Source organism: Bidens hawaiensis, unplaced genomic scaffold (genome assembly GCF_021521415.1).
Source record: "Bidens hawaiensis isolate Kalapana, Puna unplaced genomic scaffold, B.hawaiensis_p1.1 tig00042887_1, whole genome shotgun sequence".
Classification (NCBI taxonomy): domain Eukaryota; kingdom Viridiplantae; phylum Streptophyta; class Magnoliopsida; order Asterales; family Asteraceae; genus Bidens; species Bidens hawaiensis.
In genome coordinates, this window is record NW_027505807.1 from 54,575 (window position 1) to 73,461 (window position 18,887).

General features: G+C 34.0%; 2 protein-coding genes across 2 annotated transcripts; one reads left to right on the plus strand and one right to left on the minus strand.

Annotated features, from left to right (window-relative positions):
* Positions 1-333: 333 nt before the first annotated feature.
* LOC143615413 (beta-galactosidase 3-like) lies at positions 334-12,224 on the plus strand. Its single transcript, XM_077088538.1, has 18 exons — positions 334-567; positions 653-748; positions 1,316-1,428; positions 1,524-1,590; positions 3,716-3,808; positions 4,860-5,003; positions 5,763-5,854; positions 5,944-6,049; positions 6,134-6,221; positions 6,318-6,436; positions 6,811-6,975; positions 8,348-8,526; positions 9,192-9,295; positions 9,438-9,547; positions 10,254-10,364; positions 10,458-10,571; positions 11,756-11,958; positions 12,046-12,224. The coding sequence occupies exons 1-18, from the start codon at positions 388-390 to the stop codon at positions 12,155-12,157; spliced, it is 2,196 nt and encodes a 731-aa protein (XP_076944653.1). The 5' UTR covers positions 334-387; the 3' UTR covers positions 12,158-12,224.
* Positions 12,225-13,410: 1,186 nt separating this feature from the next.
* LOC143615414 (purple acid phosphatase 2-like) lies at positions 13,411-17,215 on the minus strand. The gene is made up of 7 exons (XM_077088539.1): positions 17,016-17,215; positions 16,181-16,298; positions 15,663-15,892; positions 14,887-15,025; positions 14,542-14,762; positions 13,715-13,836; positions 13,411-13,615 (listed from the first exon to the last, which is right to left on the minus strand). The coding sequence occupies exons 1-7, from the start codon at positions 17,160-17,162 to the stop codon at positions 13,411-13,413; spliced, it is 1,182 nt and encodes a 393-aa protein (XP_076944654.1). The 5' UTR covers positions 17,163-17,215.
* Positions 17,216-18,887: the final 1,672 nt, after the last annotated feature.

An 18,887-nucleotide genomic window follows, 5' to 3' on the forward strand; every position in this document is an offset into this window, starting at 1 on the left:
TGATATAATAACAGTAATAAAAATAATAATAAAGACCAAATATTTAATAGTTATTACTGATTTCTTAGTCTAAAATTATCTTTTAGAAAACATAAATCACTAATAAAAAATATTAATTGGTTTAGAGTTGTTTTGTACTTTTGGCTGTTTCATAAAAAAAATAAAAAATACAAAATACTGCTACAAGTGATTCTTTCTCTCTCTATGTATAACATTATATATATACACACATCATCATCATCATCATCATCATCATCATCATCATACTCAGTATATCCCACCAATAGCAAAGCTATGGTATATATATACACACACATATGTTTTTATAAAAGAGTTCTATATTCTCTCTGTCTCATCCTCCATCTACCCATAGTTGAAGAAAAAAAAATGGCAGCTAACTCAGCTTCCAAATATGTTCATCTATTCAGCACTTCATTCATAATAATATTATCATGTATTGAGTTTACTGAATGCAGTGTGACATATGACAAGAAGTCTCTTATTATCAATGGTCATAGAAGAATACTCATTTCTGGTTCTATACATTATCCTAGAAGCACCCCTGAAGTAATTATCAATCTGTTCTTCACAACTTTATTATTATTATTATTTGGAAAAAAAAATAATGAACTCAATTGGAATCTTGATGTAGATGTGGGAAGATCTTATTCAAAAAGCTAAAGATGGAGGATTGGATGTTATTGATACTTATGTTTTTTGGAATGGCCATGAACCTTCACCTGGCAATGTACTCTTTTCTTCTTCACACACACACTCATATATATATATATATATATTATATTTATTTATTTATTATATGGTATAATAATAAGTTTATGTTGGTTTCAATTTAAGTTGTTAAACGGGTCGTGTTTAAACCTGACACGAACTTGAAAACTTAATACAAACACAAATACGACATGCTTTTTACGGGTTGATATGAACATGACTTGTTTAAGTTTTAAACCCGATAAAAAGTTTTTTTTATTTTTTATTTGGTATAAAATAATACTTTCAAATTTTAATTTACATATTATTTTTATCTTTTAAGAAATTATGTTTAAAGTATGCTAATTTGTTTTGAATTTTATTATGAATGAATGTTGATAGATTATACGTGTATTCACGCCCTGATATGAACACGACTTGTTTAAAGTTTAACCTGATAAAAATATTTTTTCTTTTTGTATATTAATACTTAAAATTTTAATTTACATGTTATTATTACTTTTTTGATAAATTGTGTTTAAAATATGCTAATTTGTTTTTTAACTTATAATATGACTAAATGTTGTTAGATTTTATATATTTGCAGTATAACTTTGAAGGAAGATATGATTTAGTACGGTTTGTAAAGCTGGTTCAAAAAGCTGGGTTGTATATGCATCTGAGAATTGGACCATTTGTTTGTGCAGAGTGGAATTTTGGGTAATTATTATTATTATTATTATTATTATTATTATTATTATATAAAAACACTTTGATTTTTGGTGATTTTAATAATGATTTTAATGTTGTTATAGGGGCTTTCCTGTTTGGTTGAAATATGTACCTGGAATTAGCTTCAGAACTGATAACGAGCCTTTCAAGGTTTATTTTCTATACCTTCAAATCCAATGTTTTTTCTTTAAGAACGACGACGTTTTTACCTTATGTTTATGCCATCACACTCTCTAATATAGAGAGTCTCGTTGCCTTATTCTGCCAGATTATACTGTCTTAACCGGACCCATACTGGTTTCAGAGTTTTGCTTGGACGTTTCCCAGAAAAATAATGAAATTTTCTTTCCTTTTAAAAGTTCTTTTAGTACTTGTTTTACAAATAAAATTGTTTTTTTTTCTTTTTTTCCTTTCAAATCATGAATTTAGTGGATATTAAAAATCCATAAATAATACCATTTTTTTAAACTGTCACATAAATATTACCAACTTAAAATAGCTACATTGATATGCGAATGTTCAAAAAGCTCGAGGCTCGAGCCTCGTTCGAATAAAACTAGCTATAAAAAGTTGATTTCAAACATCCTGAGCTGATTTGAATCATTTTTGTAACCAAGCCAAGATCGACCTAGGCTGGCTCGAGTCATGGCTTGGCTCGTTGGCTCGATCTTAAGCTCGCTTTAGTTTCAAAATCAAGCTAGAGCTTAGTTAAGTTGCCTTATTTAATTTCAAGCCCGAGCTCAAAACCATTCTGGTTCAACTCAGGCTCGACTAGTGAGTAACCCTACATTGATATGGATCAAAAGTAAACATAGTTATTCTGTGTTAGGTTCAACTATTCAACATTTTTTTCTCTTTACACCTTTGGAATATTTTAATGTATTAAAATGTTAAAAAGGTTAATATATTAAAATAATAATATGATTTTTCAAATAAAAGCCAATGTTCCCAAGATTTTTTTTTCTCTTTTTTCCTTTCAAAATTTCAACTACTTGCATTTATCTTTTGTTTATTTTAAGCTTTATAATTTTTTTAAACATTAAAAAAACTATATATAAAGATAAATAGTTTTAGGTATGAATGACGTTGGATCATTAAGGATTTAAGGCCACCGAATGAAGACCGACATGGTTACGTAGCACGTTGATAGAAACATTATCTTAATTTTTATTTTTCAAGTTAATAGAATTTTTCTTTATTATTATTATTATTATTATTTACAAGTTTGGTGGCGCAAAGCTTCTTTTGGGTCACTTTGCGGCACCCTATTGATAGTATTTTTTTTGTTTTTTTTAAGTTTCGGCCCGTAGTGAAAACCTACCGTATGTAAATTTTGTTTTCGTTCTTTTTTTCATTATGTTGTTTTAGTTACGGTATCGTGTTGAACGTGACAGAAACTGACCAAATTCTCGTAGACTCGCTGCATTATGTTTTAGTTCCAGTACCGTAACGAAAATCGACCGAATGCTGATTTTTGTTTTTTTAGTTCCGGTACCGTAACGAACATGACGAAACCTGACTGAATTTGCATAGACTCATCCGCCTCAATCCCCGGGATCGATAACGTTCGGGTTTTACCGACCGACGCCACATCATCGGTCCACCCATTTTATAAATCTTTTTTGTTTTATTTTTGTCTTAGTTTCAATACAATAACACACGTTAACGAAAACGATCGAATTCGAGTCGATTTACTGTACCAACGCTAAGGTTTTACCGACCTACCCGGCACAACGCGCCAGGAAAAATACTAGTTTAATAATAAACAAGTATTCGTGCTTCGCACCGGAGCAGGTTAAATGCGTTACATGTTCAAAAGCTATTGCACGTTGCTGGAGGGCCATGAGCGGGATAAATGTTTAAAACTTAAAACCTGTAATTCTAGAGAACTAAATTAAAAACTTATATTTAAAACTTGAGTGATAAAACTATAAGAACCAAACTTCACGAGTTGGTTTTTAATTTATATATATATATATATATATATATATATATATATATATTTATAAGGGTTTGAATCAAATACAAATTAATGAACGTGCTAACTGTACGAATCAAATAATATAATTATATATACAGCGTAGTGTTACACTACGATATAATTACATAATTACACCACTATATATAATTACACTACTTGATTCGCACAATTAACATGTTTTTTTAGTTTATACGTTAACTTTTCGCATAGTTATCATTTTACCTTAATGCAAATTTATAATCAATTATCAAATTACAGTTTGTTGACATAGTTAACTGTTATTTTTTTATGCAGAATGCAATGCAAAAGTTTACCACAAAAATAGTGCAAATGATGAAAAATGAGAAGTTATTTGAGTCACAAGGTGGCCCAATCATCCTTTCACAGGTTACTGACTTTTACTTATTATGCTTTCATGCAAGATTTTATATTTTCTAGAAACCTAACATTTCATTAAATATTGTACATGTCACAACATTGTTTTGACCCAAAATTTTGGACTGATTTGGTAAAAGACAAAACCTAAACTGGCTACTTGAGCTCAGATTGATAAAAATAAAGCTCGTTTAGTTATCGGGCTCGACCTCGAGACTTGTCTATTTTTAAGTTTTACCTTTTTTGGATTTCTTTGCATTACTTTCACATTACACGGTCGGGCTTGAAAAAACAACTAATGAGCCGAGCTAGTGCCTGTAAAGATCGGGCTCGGATGGTTTACACCTCTAGGTAGGCCGAACCGGCAGGGTTTTCAGGATTTGATGGTTTGACGGTAAATCGGTTTAGAACAGTTTTTTTAAAAGCATCATTTTGTGTAACTGTGTGTGTGTTTTTTTAATAAAATGTGAAAGAATTGTTTATAAATATAACATATACCAATACATAACTTTACAATCCTGAAATAAAAAAAAGTAACATACAAATGTTAAATGACCCGTTCCAAGTTAACCGTGAACCGAACCCTGTGTATTTAAAATGGTCGACTTGTTTCGGTTTTGATGGTCTGGTCGATTTCTGCTATTTATGAACACAATTCTATTACAATACGGATGTAACCAAGAGTTAAATACAATGGCGTAAATAAAAGAATTTGTCTAAAAAACAAATGAATAAATTAGTTCATCTATGTTCGTTTAAGTTTGTTTGTGTTCGTTTATGTTCGTGAACTGTTTGTAGGTTTGAACGAACATGAACATGCCCGTTTCTGTAATGAACGAATACGAACACAAAAATTTATTCAATTATATGTGCATGCTCGTGTTCAGTTAAACTTACATGAATGAACACAAATATGTCCTTGCTTGTGTTCATTCGTTTACAAGCCTATTCATAATAAAAACGGCGTAAAAATTGTATAAATGAATAAATCATGTGAAAAGAACACAAATGTGTATATATGCTTATAAGTTGTAACATATATATAATTTGGTAACTTTGACAGATAGAGAATGAATATGGGGCAGATACTCAAGCATATGGTGCAGCTGGTCATGCTTACATGACTTGGGCTGCGAAAATGGCTATCGGTTTAAACACTGGTGTCCCTTGGATTATGTGCAAGCAAGATGATGCTCCGGATCCTATCGTACGCACCTTTTTTTTTATTTATTACCTAGAATTCTGGTGTCGGGATTCATGTCATTATATAAATATATACTGTCATCAAACCCGACACCATTATTTGTACCTATCATTGGTGGTAGAGGTGGCAACATAGGCAGGCTGGAAGGGTTGGGTAACGGGTAAAAACGGGTAACTTTTGTTTAGGTTGAAACAAGTTCGGTTTATCTGGAATATATTTTTTTGGTCTAAAACTTTAAATCTTTTGTAAAAAATTTAGAGTGTCAAATATGATTATAATCATTATATTATACTAAAAAAATAGTTTATTTGAAAAAGTAAATTGTGAGGTTTTTATTTTTTGCTTTAAAATGTGTAATTTTTGTTTAGTTGACCTGAGACACTTTTTGGCCAAATTTTAATAAAATAATTGGAGTGTGAAATATTTATTACAAGTATAAGAATATAATGTTTTTTTTTTACTAAAAAAATATAAATTTACCGAATAAAAGTACGCATAATTACAATAGGAAACTGAAAAGTAGCGATTACATGATTTTAATCCAATGATTTATGAAGTTTTTTATGTTTAAGAATTACACTTGAACCAACTTTCATCCTATTTGACTTGTCTTAGTTTGACTTTTACGTCTTTGACCCGTCAAAATAACCCGAATTAACTCGTTTATATGTAAACGAGTCAAAATTACCACCTCGGGTAAAGTATTTTCCTTTAACAATATGACTAATAATGCTAAAGTTTTTTTTTTTTTTTTTTTTTTAGATAAATACTTGCAATGGGTTTTATTGTGATTACTTCTCTCCAAATAACAAAGGAACCAAACCCATAATGTGGACTGAGGCTTGGAGTGGCTGGTGAGTCAAACTAGAATGAATATGTTGACTTTTAAAGTCAAAATTATGTTTGTAGAATCCTTTCATTGACTCAAAAGTTACCTTTTAAGGTTCTCGGATTTCGGTGGGCCAATACCTCATCGGCCCGTCCAAGATTTGGCTTTCGCAGTGGCCCGGTTCATTCAAAAGGGAGGCTCTTTCACAAACTATTACATGGTTAGTATGTCATTTAAATACTAAAATAAAAAATCGATTTAACGCTAATTATTAAATGAAAATCATTTTTATTAATGTAAATAGTATCATGGAGGAACGAACTTTGGAAGGACAGCCGGAGGCCCGTTTATCACTACCAGCTATGATTATGATGCTCCTATAGATGAATACGGTACACCACTAATGGGCCCGTTTATCCCACCTTGATACGACTAAGTGGGCCCGTTTTAAACCCTTTTTTTTTTTTTTTTTTTTTTGTATTTTACAGGTTTGCTTAGACAACCCAAATATGATCACCTAAAGGCGCTACATAGAGCTATTAAATTAAGTGAGCGAGCCCTTGTCTCCGCTGATCCTACTTTCGTTTCCTTAGGAAACTATGAACAGGTGTGTAAAAGAACCCACCCCCCGCACAAAAAAATAATAATAATAATAATAATAAATAATAATAATAATAAAAAAAAACTTACATCCTATGAAACTGTTCTTTGATTAGCACACGAAGTGTCTGTGTGTTTGGACGCACGCCATTATTTTTATTTTCTATAAAACAAACCCTGCTTCAGATGCTGTTAAGATTCATATATCCCCTCTAAACTCAGTAAAATATCATTTTCTTTGACGCAACTTTTTAATGCGTAATTTCAAACATGATATAGTACACTTTGATATTTTAAAAAGTGTACTATATATTTGTGCACAAAATAAAATTAATAATAAATTATTTTTTGATCATTTGAAATTATATTATTTATTTACAGGCACATGTATTTTCTTCAAAAACTGGAGGCTGTGCAGCTTTTATAGCCAACTACCATATCAACTCATCCACAACCGTTAGATTTAGAAACAGGCGTTATGATCTCCCACCATGGTCCATTAGCATTTTACCTGACTGCAAAAATGTTGCTTTTAACACTGCCCAGGTTAGTACAACTTATCATGCATGAGGTACAAGTAGGGCATACAAACGAGCCCGAGCTGAGCCTGAGCTTGACTAGGCTCGAGGTCGGCTTATTTTATTATTTATTAATTAATTTATATAAATTTATTAATAACTTTTTTTTAGTAACTTTATAAAAAACCAAACGAGCCTACGCTCGGATCGAGCTCGTTTTGACTTACAACTTACAAGAGCTTGGGCTTGGCTAGTTTATTATTTATTAATTAACTTATATACATTTTTAGTTACTTTAGAAAAACCAAACGAGCCTTAATTCGGCTCGAGCTCGTGCGAAGTACCTCGAGCTTGGCTCGTTTTGACTTGCAAGAGCTTGAGCTTGGCTCGTTTTTTATATAATTAAAGTTAATTTATATACATTTTTTGTTATTTTTAAATATTTTGCAAAAAAGCAAACGAGCCCAAGCTCAGCTCAAGCTAGTGTAAAGTACCTTAAACGAGCTCGATCTTCGCTCGTTTTGACTTACAAGAGCTCGAGCTCGGCTTGTTTATTACTTATTAATTAATTTATATTCATTTTAAATTATTTTTATATAATTTTGAAAAAAATTATATAAAGTAACGTATATGTGTGAACCATCGGGTAGGCAAAAGTGAAATTGCACTAATTTTGACGTTATTTACTAATCTCGTGAAAATAACGTTAAAAAGTGGGCACCATCGGGTGGGCAAAAGTGAAATTGCACTAATTTTGACGTTATTTTACTAATCTCGTGAAAATAACGTTAAAAAGTGGCGGAAGGTTAATCAGGCATCATGTGGTGGCGTTGATAGCCAAAAGACAAGGGTACATGCACCAATCGACCGGTGTGCCGATGGTTGAGTGTTATGTGCCTCATGTCCAAGGCTTGATGCAAAACTACTATCGAGCCGGGGGTCTCACCGGAAGCAGCCTCTCTATTCCTACGGGATAGAGGTAAGGCTGTCTACATCTTACCCTCCTCAGAACCTACCATAGCTTTGCTATTGGTGGGATATACTGAGTACGATGATGATGATGATAATTTTGAAAAAAAAATATTTTTATACCTTAAATGAGCTCGAGCTCGGCTCGTTTTGACTTACAAGAACTCGAGCTTGGCTTGGTTCTTATTATTAAGTAATTAATATGCATTTTTAATTATTTTCATATATTTTGAGAAAAACCAAACAAGCCTAAGCTTGGCTTGAGCTCGGTTATGCAGTATGTAACTAATACATAGAAGTAAAAAAGAGTTAAAAATTTATAAACACACAAGGCTCGTTAAAGCTCGACGAGCCTAAACGATCTTCACATACAAGGCTCAAGCTCGGTTTGTTTCAAGCTTTTTATTAATCAAATGTTTCGGGTTTTTCAGGTGGGGTCAAAAACATCGTTAGTGAATTGGTTGCCAACAAATGTGAATAAACTTGGTTGGCAAACATTTAGTGAAGATGTTTCAACAGTTGATTCTGACTCAAAGATGACAGTTTCTGGACTGTTGGATCAGTTGAGTGTCACTAGAGATGCAAGTGACTATCTTTGGTATTCAACCAGGTGATATAAGTTGTACATTCTGCTTTATAACTTGTACATTATGCATTAAAATGTGTGCATTTAGGCCTGTAAACGAACCAAACGCTCGGTGAACTGTTCGGTGGGAAGTTTCGTGTATTTAATAAACGAACGAACATGAAAAAAAAATTTGTGTTCGTTTGATTAAACGAACAAACATGAATGCATGTTTCGTTTTTTCATATATGTTCGTGAACGTTCGTCTATGTTCGTTTATTTATGTTCATGTATGTCCGTTTGTTTCTGTTCGTTTAAATATTAATAGCAAATAAATTAAATATTATATATTTTATATTTGTTCATTTAAGCGTGTTCATATATGTTCATTCATGTTTGTTTGTGTTCATTTACATTTGCTCATATATGTTCATTTATGTTTGTTTATCCTTGCTTAGTTATGTTCATTTATGTTCGTTTATTTTTGTGAACTGTTCGTTTAGATTTTATACAAACAAACATAAACGAACACAAACATGCTCATTTTTTAAATAAACGAACACAAACACAAAATATGTGTTCGTGTTCGTTTAAAGTAAAATGAACGAACAAGAACATGCCCTTGTTCGTGTTCATTCGGTTCGTTTACAGGCCTATGTACATTATGCAGTAACACTTGCACTCATATTCTTGAACTTGGTTTATTATAGTGTTGTGATAAACCCATCTGATTTACACCGGAACACGGTTCCCACTCTATCCGTGGAATCCGAAGGCCATGTTTTACACGTTTTCGTTAACGGTGTGCTCGCAGGTACAATTCTAATAAGCACACTGTACAACTTTAATAAGCAAAATGCACAACTTGTTGTTATTATTATTATTATTATTGTTGTTGTTGTTGTTGTTGTTGTTGTTGTTACTAACTTGTTATTATTTTGTCACAAAATCGACAGGTTCGGCGTTTGGAAATCAAGAAAATAGGAAAGCAACGTTTAGCGGAAATGCGAACTTAAGGGCCGGAATGAACAAGATTCAGCTTCTTAGTGTTGCTGTTGGATTACAAGTAAGCCATTTAATTCATACTTCTGTTAGTTCAAACTGTAAGCAAACTGCTGAAAATTAAAACCGGAACCAAATCAGACCGTTGCTAACGGTTTGGCTCGGCTTTGGTGAGTCAGGGGCATTTCTGTCTTTTTACCTATTTGGATGAAAATGACAATTATCTATGTTTTACTTTATTGAAATAGGTAAAAAGTAAAAAAATGGATAATTTCCATTTTCATCCAAATAGGTAAAAAGACAGAAATACCCCTGGCTTAACGTTAGAACGTAGACGAGTTAGTGATTTGGACGAAAATGACAAGAATCTGAAACCTCAAGGGCCCAGATGTAAAAAAGAAAATAATTTTGGACTAAAGTTGCGTAAGTGACCAAACCTCATGGATGAAAATGAAACTTTAATAAAAAAATGCATGAAATACAGTCAAACAAAGAAACGGTAAACACTTAAAGACCGACTCTGTTTATTGTATCGTTAAGCAAAGCCCGATAATGTTTATGTTTCAAATTATAATAATTAAAGGCCAAGTAAAATATAAGCCTTAAACCAAACCGCTTGCTACAGTTTCGAAATTCCTAAACCGACCGTCCATAGCGTTTTTTTATTTACCTTTTTCAACAATTGTCCCTTTTATTTTTATCATGCTTAATTGATCTAAGTATCTAACTATTTATACGAGTCTAACTATGATCATTCTTTGTGACTAAAGAACAATGGACCGCGCTTTGAGCAATGGAAAACGGGAGTTTTTGGTCCTGTCGTGTTGCACAGGGTAGGTCGTGGTTCGTGGGACCTATCTCATCAAAAATGGTCATACCAGGTTTGTTACTTTCCAAATTTAGCCCATTTGACCTCAAACATTAACTATTTTACCGTATCGAACCAAGGGTCATTTTCGTCTTTTTTCTTACAGGTTGGTTTAAAAGGAGAATCCAAAAACATAGCATCACCAACGGGGATTTCATCGGTAGAATGGACAGAATCGTCCTTATCAGGACAAGTACATAGGCCACTTACATGGTACAAGGTACGGTCTTTGCACAGGTGGCAAAATGAGTGGGTCGGGTTTGAAAACACGCAAAAGCAAAATGGGTATTTTTGTTTTCAGCTCAAAACGGGTTGGCTATATATGCAAACACATATTTTATTTATTGTTTATAAAATTTCTGATATTAATGTGTTAAATATGAATAAAAACTATATTATTAGTGGGCTTTCATGCCTTCGAAAACACGAAAACACTTCGGGTGACTTTCAACCCGTTATTTTTTTACACATTAATCATTTGTCCTAACTCATTTGATCCATTATATGTAAACATAATTACATATAATGTAATTATTCAACCCGTAGGATTTAAGGTTAAAAGACTTTTAGGGGTACAGTATAGTTTTTGGTTAGAAATATGTCATATGGCCATAACTTTACCTACTTAGTACTCTTTATTATTATTATTATTATTATTATTATTATTATTATTATTATTATTATTATTATTATTATTATTATTATTATTATTATTATTATTTATTACCAGAGCCGGCTTGAGGGTTGGGCAACCCGAGCGACCAGCCGGGGCACTTAATTTTTGGGGGGCATAAAATTATATATATTATATTTTTAAATTTTTTTTTATAAAATAGTTACAAATCTTAACCCTCTTATTAGATATTGGGCCCAATCTTTTTTTTACCCATAACCCATTTGAAATATTGGGCCTACGGGTCTTTTTATTCCGTTACCCATTAGGGCCTACGAGCCTTTTATTTCAGCTCGGTCGAGGCATTTAAATTCTCAGAGACAGCCCTGATTATTACTTATTTCTTTATTATTGTTTTTTTTAATAATAACTATTACACCTTTTAAACTCTACTTTATAGTTTACTTGTTTTACCATTATGTTGTTTGCTTGGGAGCCGAGGGTCTCGTTGGAAGTAGCTTCTCTATCCCTAGGGATAGAGAAAATGTTTTCCTACATCCCATCCTTCCCAGACCCTATCGATAGCTCTTATTTTCGTAAAGTAAAATCAGGCAAAAAAAAAAGGATCTTCTCTTCATATATTATTCAAATCTATTAAATATAGAATTTTTTATCTTTCTACATCTTACGACTTTGACTATTTGTGAAATTTACTGGGCATGGTTGTTGCTGTATATGTAAACGCAATTACAGTTGTGTGCTAGATGTATTAACTAATTGTACACTTGTAGGCTTATTTCAATGCACCACAAGGAGTTGAGCCTTTGGCTATTGACATGAAGAGCATGGAAAAGGGTCAAGTATGGATCAATGGTCAAAGCATAGGACGATATTGGACCGTTCACGCAAAAGGTAGTTGTACCGGCTGCAACTATGCCGGTACATTTAGACCCACCAAGTGTCAAACTCGTTGCGGGACACCAACTCAAAGATGGTATATTTAACCACTCCTACAAAATTTTAGTTTTTTTCATAAATAAATCGTGTGTCAACTTTAATTGTTTTTATTTTGGTTTTGTAGGTACCACGTTCCTCGATCCTGGTTAAAACCGACCCAGAATTTGGTAGTTGTTTTTGAGGAAATAGCTGGTGATGCTTCGTCAATTTCTATCATGAAACGTTCGTTTAAGTGAGAAGTGTATATAGAAGGAAGACGGATACATGATGATGAGTTTATCGCGATCTCTACATTGTAGAAGACGTAGAAAAATATATGATTTCTTTTTGGAAAAAAGAAAGAAAAACTTTGATCCGGTGAGGTATGCATGCGTGTCATTATTTAAAATCATCGTGTTAGAAAGTATTGTAATTTTATAAGAAATGGTACGAGTGAGCTAAAGATTGTGAGACACCATACCAGAAAGTTATCTTCTATTTAATGAGACTCGAGTAGTAAATTATACTTTTACACAGTAACACAATCCCTTGTATCTGCTAATATTGTCTGTTTTGTTCACCAAATGTCTGTTTTTTTTTCTTGATTATAACATGTGAACTACATAATAAAATTTATTATATTAAAAATTTAAAACTTTTAACACTAAAATCATCAAAATTATTAATCAAACTAATGATTACTATCGACTAATTATTCATAATTAAAACTATTAAAGTTAGACTTGCTATGAAAAATAAAATAAACCAGGTAACAATACCCGCTACGTTGCAGTGGTGCAGCGACACGAATTCAGTCGATATTGGTTAGGCTCATATTGGTAACGACAATAAACCCAAAAAAGTAAACACACATAATAGTATTGACACTCGAATATCTTATGATAAAAAAAACCATATTTAAAATGACGTGTAGTAAGTTGATAAACTTGCGCTGTGCTACTATACTACGAAACTAAACAAAAAAAAATACTTGTCAGCACCCACAAGAAATTAACGTATTTAAAAAAATTTAAAATTGCCCGGGCCCAACTAAAAACACCCCGGCTCGGGGTGGGCTCAGGACCGCCAAAACCCCCCCTCCCCTCCCCCCCCGGGGCTGACGAAAACACCCCGCTCGGGGTCACTACGCAGCATAGAAGAAATGGGAGCAGACTTAGGTTTTATTAAAAATAATATGTAAAAATAATTAATCTAAAAACAATAATGTGTAAGAAACATCTGTACAGTAAAATGTTGCCGGTTAAAGTCGGTCGCCATTACGTTGATGGTGGGACCATCCGTTAGTGTTCACTGTTTTTTTTAACGACTATATATTTGTACACTATGGGGTTTGAATATCTGACCTCCTAGTTGCTAAACGACACCGTTTCATTTGTTTTTCAAACACTTACCCCGTAACTCACAATATTGGGATTAGTTGAATTCTATCATCTCAATACTAAGCATTTAAAACTGAAAATGTATAACCAAAATTGAAGCAAACATGTGATTATGATGATGCATGTAATTTTTGTTCTTGTTCATGATGATACCAATACTGATTATAAAACCAAACCGAGTCAGCAGTCACAGCATATCCATCTTGATTCCTATGCCAACTATGGTATGCATGCGTTCGGTTCCTGATGTCGAAAATCGCATGACCGTAACTAGCTTCTCTGAAAGCTGAGTACATTGGTTGTGGTTCAGTCATGCTACATCATCATTAAACAAATTTAAGTTAATTATTTGTGAATGCAGCAAAATAATATTGTTAGATATAAATAGATAATGCAATAGATGTTACTACTTACTTAATTGCCAAACCCTCAAGATTTCCTCCATCTCCAATGGTTATGTATATAGGGGCAGATTCGTCTTTTACCGGACTACAATTCCCGTTAACGATATGGTAACCGATGTTCGATATGCGCTCCTGTGACAACAGTTTTTTTTTTTTTTTCACAAAACTATGTTAATATCTGTTTAGTGACAATAACATGACAGTTAAGGTAACTTATAATTTTCTGATGATTCAAGTCACAAGATCAAAATTCATTTAAAATACCCAACTGGGCCCACAGGTAGGGCCGTAGGGGTGCAAACGAGCCAAGCCGCTCGAGCTCAACTCGTTTAACTTACATGGAGCTCGAGCTCGGCTTGTGGGTAGATTTTTAAGCTCGGAATCGGCTCGTTTACTATTTATCAATTCTTTTGTAAATAATTATTATTATTTTTATATACTTTTTTCAATTATAATTTTAGGTATAAAATAATATATATTATTTAGTTATTTTTATTTATTTTCTCATAACATTATATATTATATATATTAAAATTATTAAATATATATTTTAAAAAATTATATAAATGACAGGCTCATTCAGGCTCGCGAGCCGGCTCGAGCTCGATAAGTAAAGCTCGGGCTCGGGCTCGGCTCGTTTATTAAACGAGCTTACTTTTAGGCTCGGGCTTGATTAAGCTCCGCTCGATCGAGCTTTTTACAAGCCGATCTGAGTAGCTCGTGAGCGGCTTGGCTCGGTTGCACCCCCACAGATGGCAGTTTCGACCCGTTTATCTGAACAGACTTATATGGGCCTTGATTCATCCCAAATAGTAAAAATTGTGTGAAAAGACTTACCGAGCGTTCATAGGCATGCACATGACCAGAAAACACGACATCAACCTTGTACTTCACGAACCACAGCTCAAACGTAACTCTCATTGCTTCACCTTCCATATAATGATACATGTAGCTATTATACAATGGGGAATGTGTCAAAACAATCAACCATGGTGTTTCGGTTCTATCAACTTTCGGTAGTTCTTTCTCAAGCCATTCATATTGAGGAGTGTATTTACCTAAAAAGATAAAAAAATAAAAATAAAAATAAACACAAATGCATTCAACTTGCAGTTGATTTGAGAGTATTAAAGATTATATTTGGTTAAAATATTTTAGAAAAAAAGATTAAAATTTGATTACCGTAAGCTGAATATGAAGATAACACAATGATGTATGCAGAAGCCCTCTTAATGGAGTACCACAAAGGTGAAGTGCTCTCGGATGCCTCGAAAGGGACTTGGTACCTGTGAGTATAAGGCTTAAAAGGTTCAGTCTCTCCCTGCAACAAAATCACACAAATTTTAACTTTGACTTTTCAGGTCAAACAGATTCATTTTCGACTTCTAAAATGATGCTCAAATCTTGAATCTTCTAAAACGAATTCAGTTTTTACTAAAAGGAGACAATCCAAGATTAACTAAAAAGTTAAAGGTGGCAAGACTGGTTATAACGGGTCAGGCTGAAATGAGTCATCACTTAGTATGGGCTAAAACGGGTTGGGTCTGGTTGACCCTCAAATGGGCTTTTGTAACTTTGTAAAATTTTGAAGATAATTAATATTAATAAGCTATTACAAAAACAATGTTGTCACAATACTGATCTATATTTTTGAATAAAAATATTTGCAAGGTTCTGTAGATTAAAAATAGACACCAGACGACTTTCAACTTATTGACCTGCGCGGGTTGGATCAAAATGGGTTGGTTTGGTTTGGGTTGACCCAATAAACACATTTTTTATAAGATTTTAAACTTTTAAAAGCAATAATACATCTATTGTGTTTACATAAACACCATTATTACAAGAATGATCTAAATCTTGACCTGTTTGAAAAGAAAAAAAAACAACCGAAATCGACCCACTAAAACTAAAAAGGCCAAAATGGGCATCTGTATCATTAGTCAAAGGAAGCTTACAATTTTGGGTGCAAAATCAACTTCATGATTTCCAGCAGTCCATATCCAAGGTTGAAAAGCTGTACTTCTCTCAGCAAACCGACCCCACGAATCCCATCTCGTGTTATCATGATCAGGATAGTTATCAGCATAAGAAATGTCTCCCATAAACAATACGGTTTTCCCTTCTATCGGATTCATTTCATAATGAGTAAGTGTGGCATTTGAGTCAAAACTTTGACCAAGATCTCCTGTAAATCAACATTATATTAGAGATGGCAATATGGCCGAAATGAGAATTCATAACGGGCCAAAATGGGGTTGGATTCAGTTGACTGGTTCCTTATAAAACAGTTTAATTCACTGAATGAACAATTTGTTTTCTTATTTGTTATTTTTATTCGACCCGTATGAGATACACCGCAACACAAATTGACCCGTTCATAAGTTAATGAGTCGAAATTGTCACATCTAGTGCAATTTATTCAAAAGTTTTACTAGTGAATTCTTATAATACAAAACTTGTAAGAACAGAATACCAATAAGGCCAAAAGTATATGGTACATCGGGTCCAACTTCAGGAGGAGTAGTGAACCAGAAAGTTCTTGATGTGCTTTTATTTTCAATCCCAACTTCATAATAGTATCTTGTATCATACTGTGAAATATAGAGGGAAAAAAAATAATCAACTTAATTTAAACCAAATTATCAGCTTATTGAAAACAACTTCACCCTACGGGTAACCTGTAATTTTTAAACCATTAAAAGTAATTAGTTTCGATTAACTAGTCTCAATTTTCATACTGTAAAACAACTTATTTCACACTAAAATAAGCAGATAAGCATAAATGCTTTTTCATCCAAATGGTCAAAAGTTTTTATCTGCTTTATAAAACATGATAAGCAGTTAAATTAGGGTGATGCTAACAGGACACCACCCTAAACTTGTACAACGGCGTGACTGTCACATCATACGGGCTGTATGATGTCACAGAGGCTGTATGATGACAAACTAAGTACGCACACCAGAGCCTGAAAGATGGCCATCGGACAGTATAACTTTGCTAGTGGTTAAATCAGTCTTTTCTGTGTCAGTCAAACACATCATACGGGCCATATGATTTGGAGAACGTCCCCATACGACCCATATTATCCTTTTTATCTTTTCATGTCGTATGACCTGTATGACCATTCTTTGCATGTCATACGACCCGCGACACGTCAATGGTGTCAGGTGTGTAAATATTAGCCAAAACCATAATTAATATTAAGCAAACCCAAACACCCCTTGATCTTAATTCCACAATAATACCAAAAGAACTCTACATATTGATGAACTAAAAAGGATTATGTGAACTACCAATCAAATAGTACCTCCAGATCGGTAATATTGCAATGATGAATGAATCCAGAAGTATAACCATAGTATGTGTAGGTAGTAGCAATGCCAGTTGCTATGTTCTTATCACTTGTGTCGTCTTCACTCCAATAAACGACAGTATCCGAACCTTGTTCTTCCATTGTTACCCATGATACAATCACTGCCTTCCCCACATGATCTCCTTGGGTTATATGAACCTTAAATTCAAAAAAATATATAGACATTATTATTAATATAAAAAAGCTAACCCCCAAATTGCAGCCTACAGTTCTTATATCAGCTGAACCCAAACAATTGGAAAATAGAGTTGTTAAAACAAATCAATGAATTAGAAAATGAGGTTACCTAAATTTAAAAAAAAAAAAAAAAAAACTCAAATTTATCCCCAAATATAAGGGCAAACCCGATGCACGAGATATCCTCATACCCTGCATTTCTGCAAGAGGTTGTTTTCACGACATGAACGAGTGAGCATAGGCTTGTGTGTGAATGGACCGAGCGTTCATAACTGTTCGGCGCAAAGTTTGTTTATTTAATTAGCGAATAGACATGAACAAAGTTTTTGTTCGTTCATCTATCCTCGTGAGCGTCCGTTTATTTACGTTTGGTTATATTCATTTGTTTATGTTTGTTCGTTTAAATATTAATAAATACATAAGTAGTTATATTTGTATAATATAAACATAAACGCGGATTTTTAAATTATATATATCTTCGTGATCATCCATCATCCACTACATGTTGTATTCATGAATGCTAACTTATGTTCGTCTCTGTTTTTCCATTTATGTCTGTTTAAGTTTGTTTGTTTACGAACTATGCAGTCAATCTCGGTGGTATCTCGGTTATCGGTCCTCATGTGAAATATCGGTCAAAGTATCTGAAGAAACACTAATCGACCCCGGACAGATTACTGATAATATGGGGGTTAAATAAATGTTTCCCACGAGGGGTTAGATCCGGCAAAGATGGTTCTTCAGATGACCTGCAAAACAGACACCGTGAGCTCGTCACTGAGAAGGGGGGGTACCTCGAAGGGGGGGGGTACCTCCTTGTGACCACCCTCCGGCGTGAGAATTAGACTAGATTGCTCTTGAATATAAGTGTATATTAAGAGATTGCTAGAGAAGATAATGAGATATATGATAATGTAAGATCCTGTCCATACCATTCCAAGGTGTTGGAGTATTTATAGCCGAAGGTAGGTTTCCAAGAAGGTACAGCCGGCTGAATAGTGTTCCTGTTCTGCCAACTGTGGGCTACGCACATGCCATGCTGGTGGTTGGTGGGTAGGCAGCGGCTGATAGTGACCAGGCCGGACGTGTACTATTCCTGTTCCACCAACTGCAGGCTATGCACGTCCTCCGACAGGTTGGTGAGTAGGCAGCGGCTAATAGTGATACAGTACAAGAGCGTGCTGCTCGTCATACTGTTGTCAGTGAGCTGTCGTATCTTTGGTCAGATCTTTTGTCCATACCTCGTCAGGTACTGTACAAAAGATCCTCCAGTATCGTACGGACTGGCTCATTTGGGCGGGAGTTTTCCCGGCTTTGTGCGGGAGTGTCCCGGCTTGCTCACTCCTTCTTCAGGTGACATTACTGAATTATTTAAGAGTTTAGTGCCTTGTGCGTGTAGCCTTGCTGCGCGGGTAGCCTTCCTTGATGGCTAGTATCCGTAGCTGCGGGAACAGGCGGAGTACGTCGACCATTGGGAGGCTTTTCCTGCGGGAACAACTTGCGTACTGCGCATAAGGACGTCACGTCTCTGAGCATGGTGGGTCCTGCGGATCCAGTTGGTTTCTGCGCAGACGTCTCTTCGAGGTGAGTCTTGCGAGTTTGGTCTTTGCGCAGACGTCCCTCTTTGAG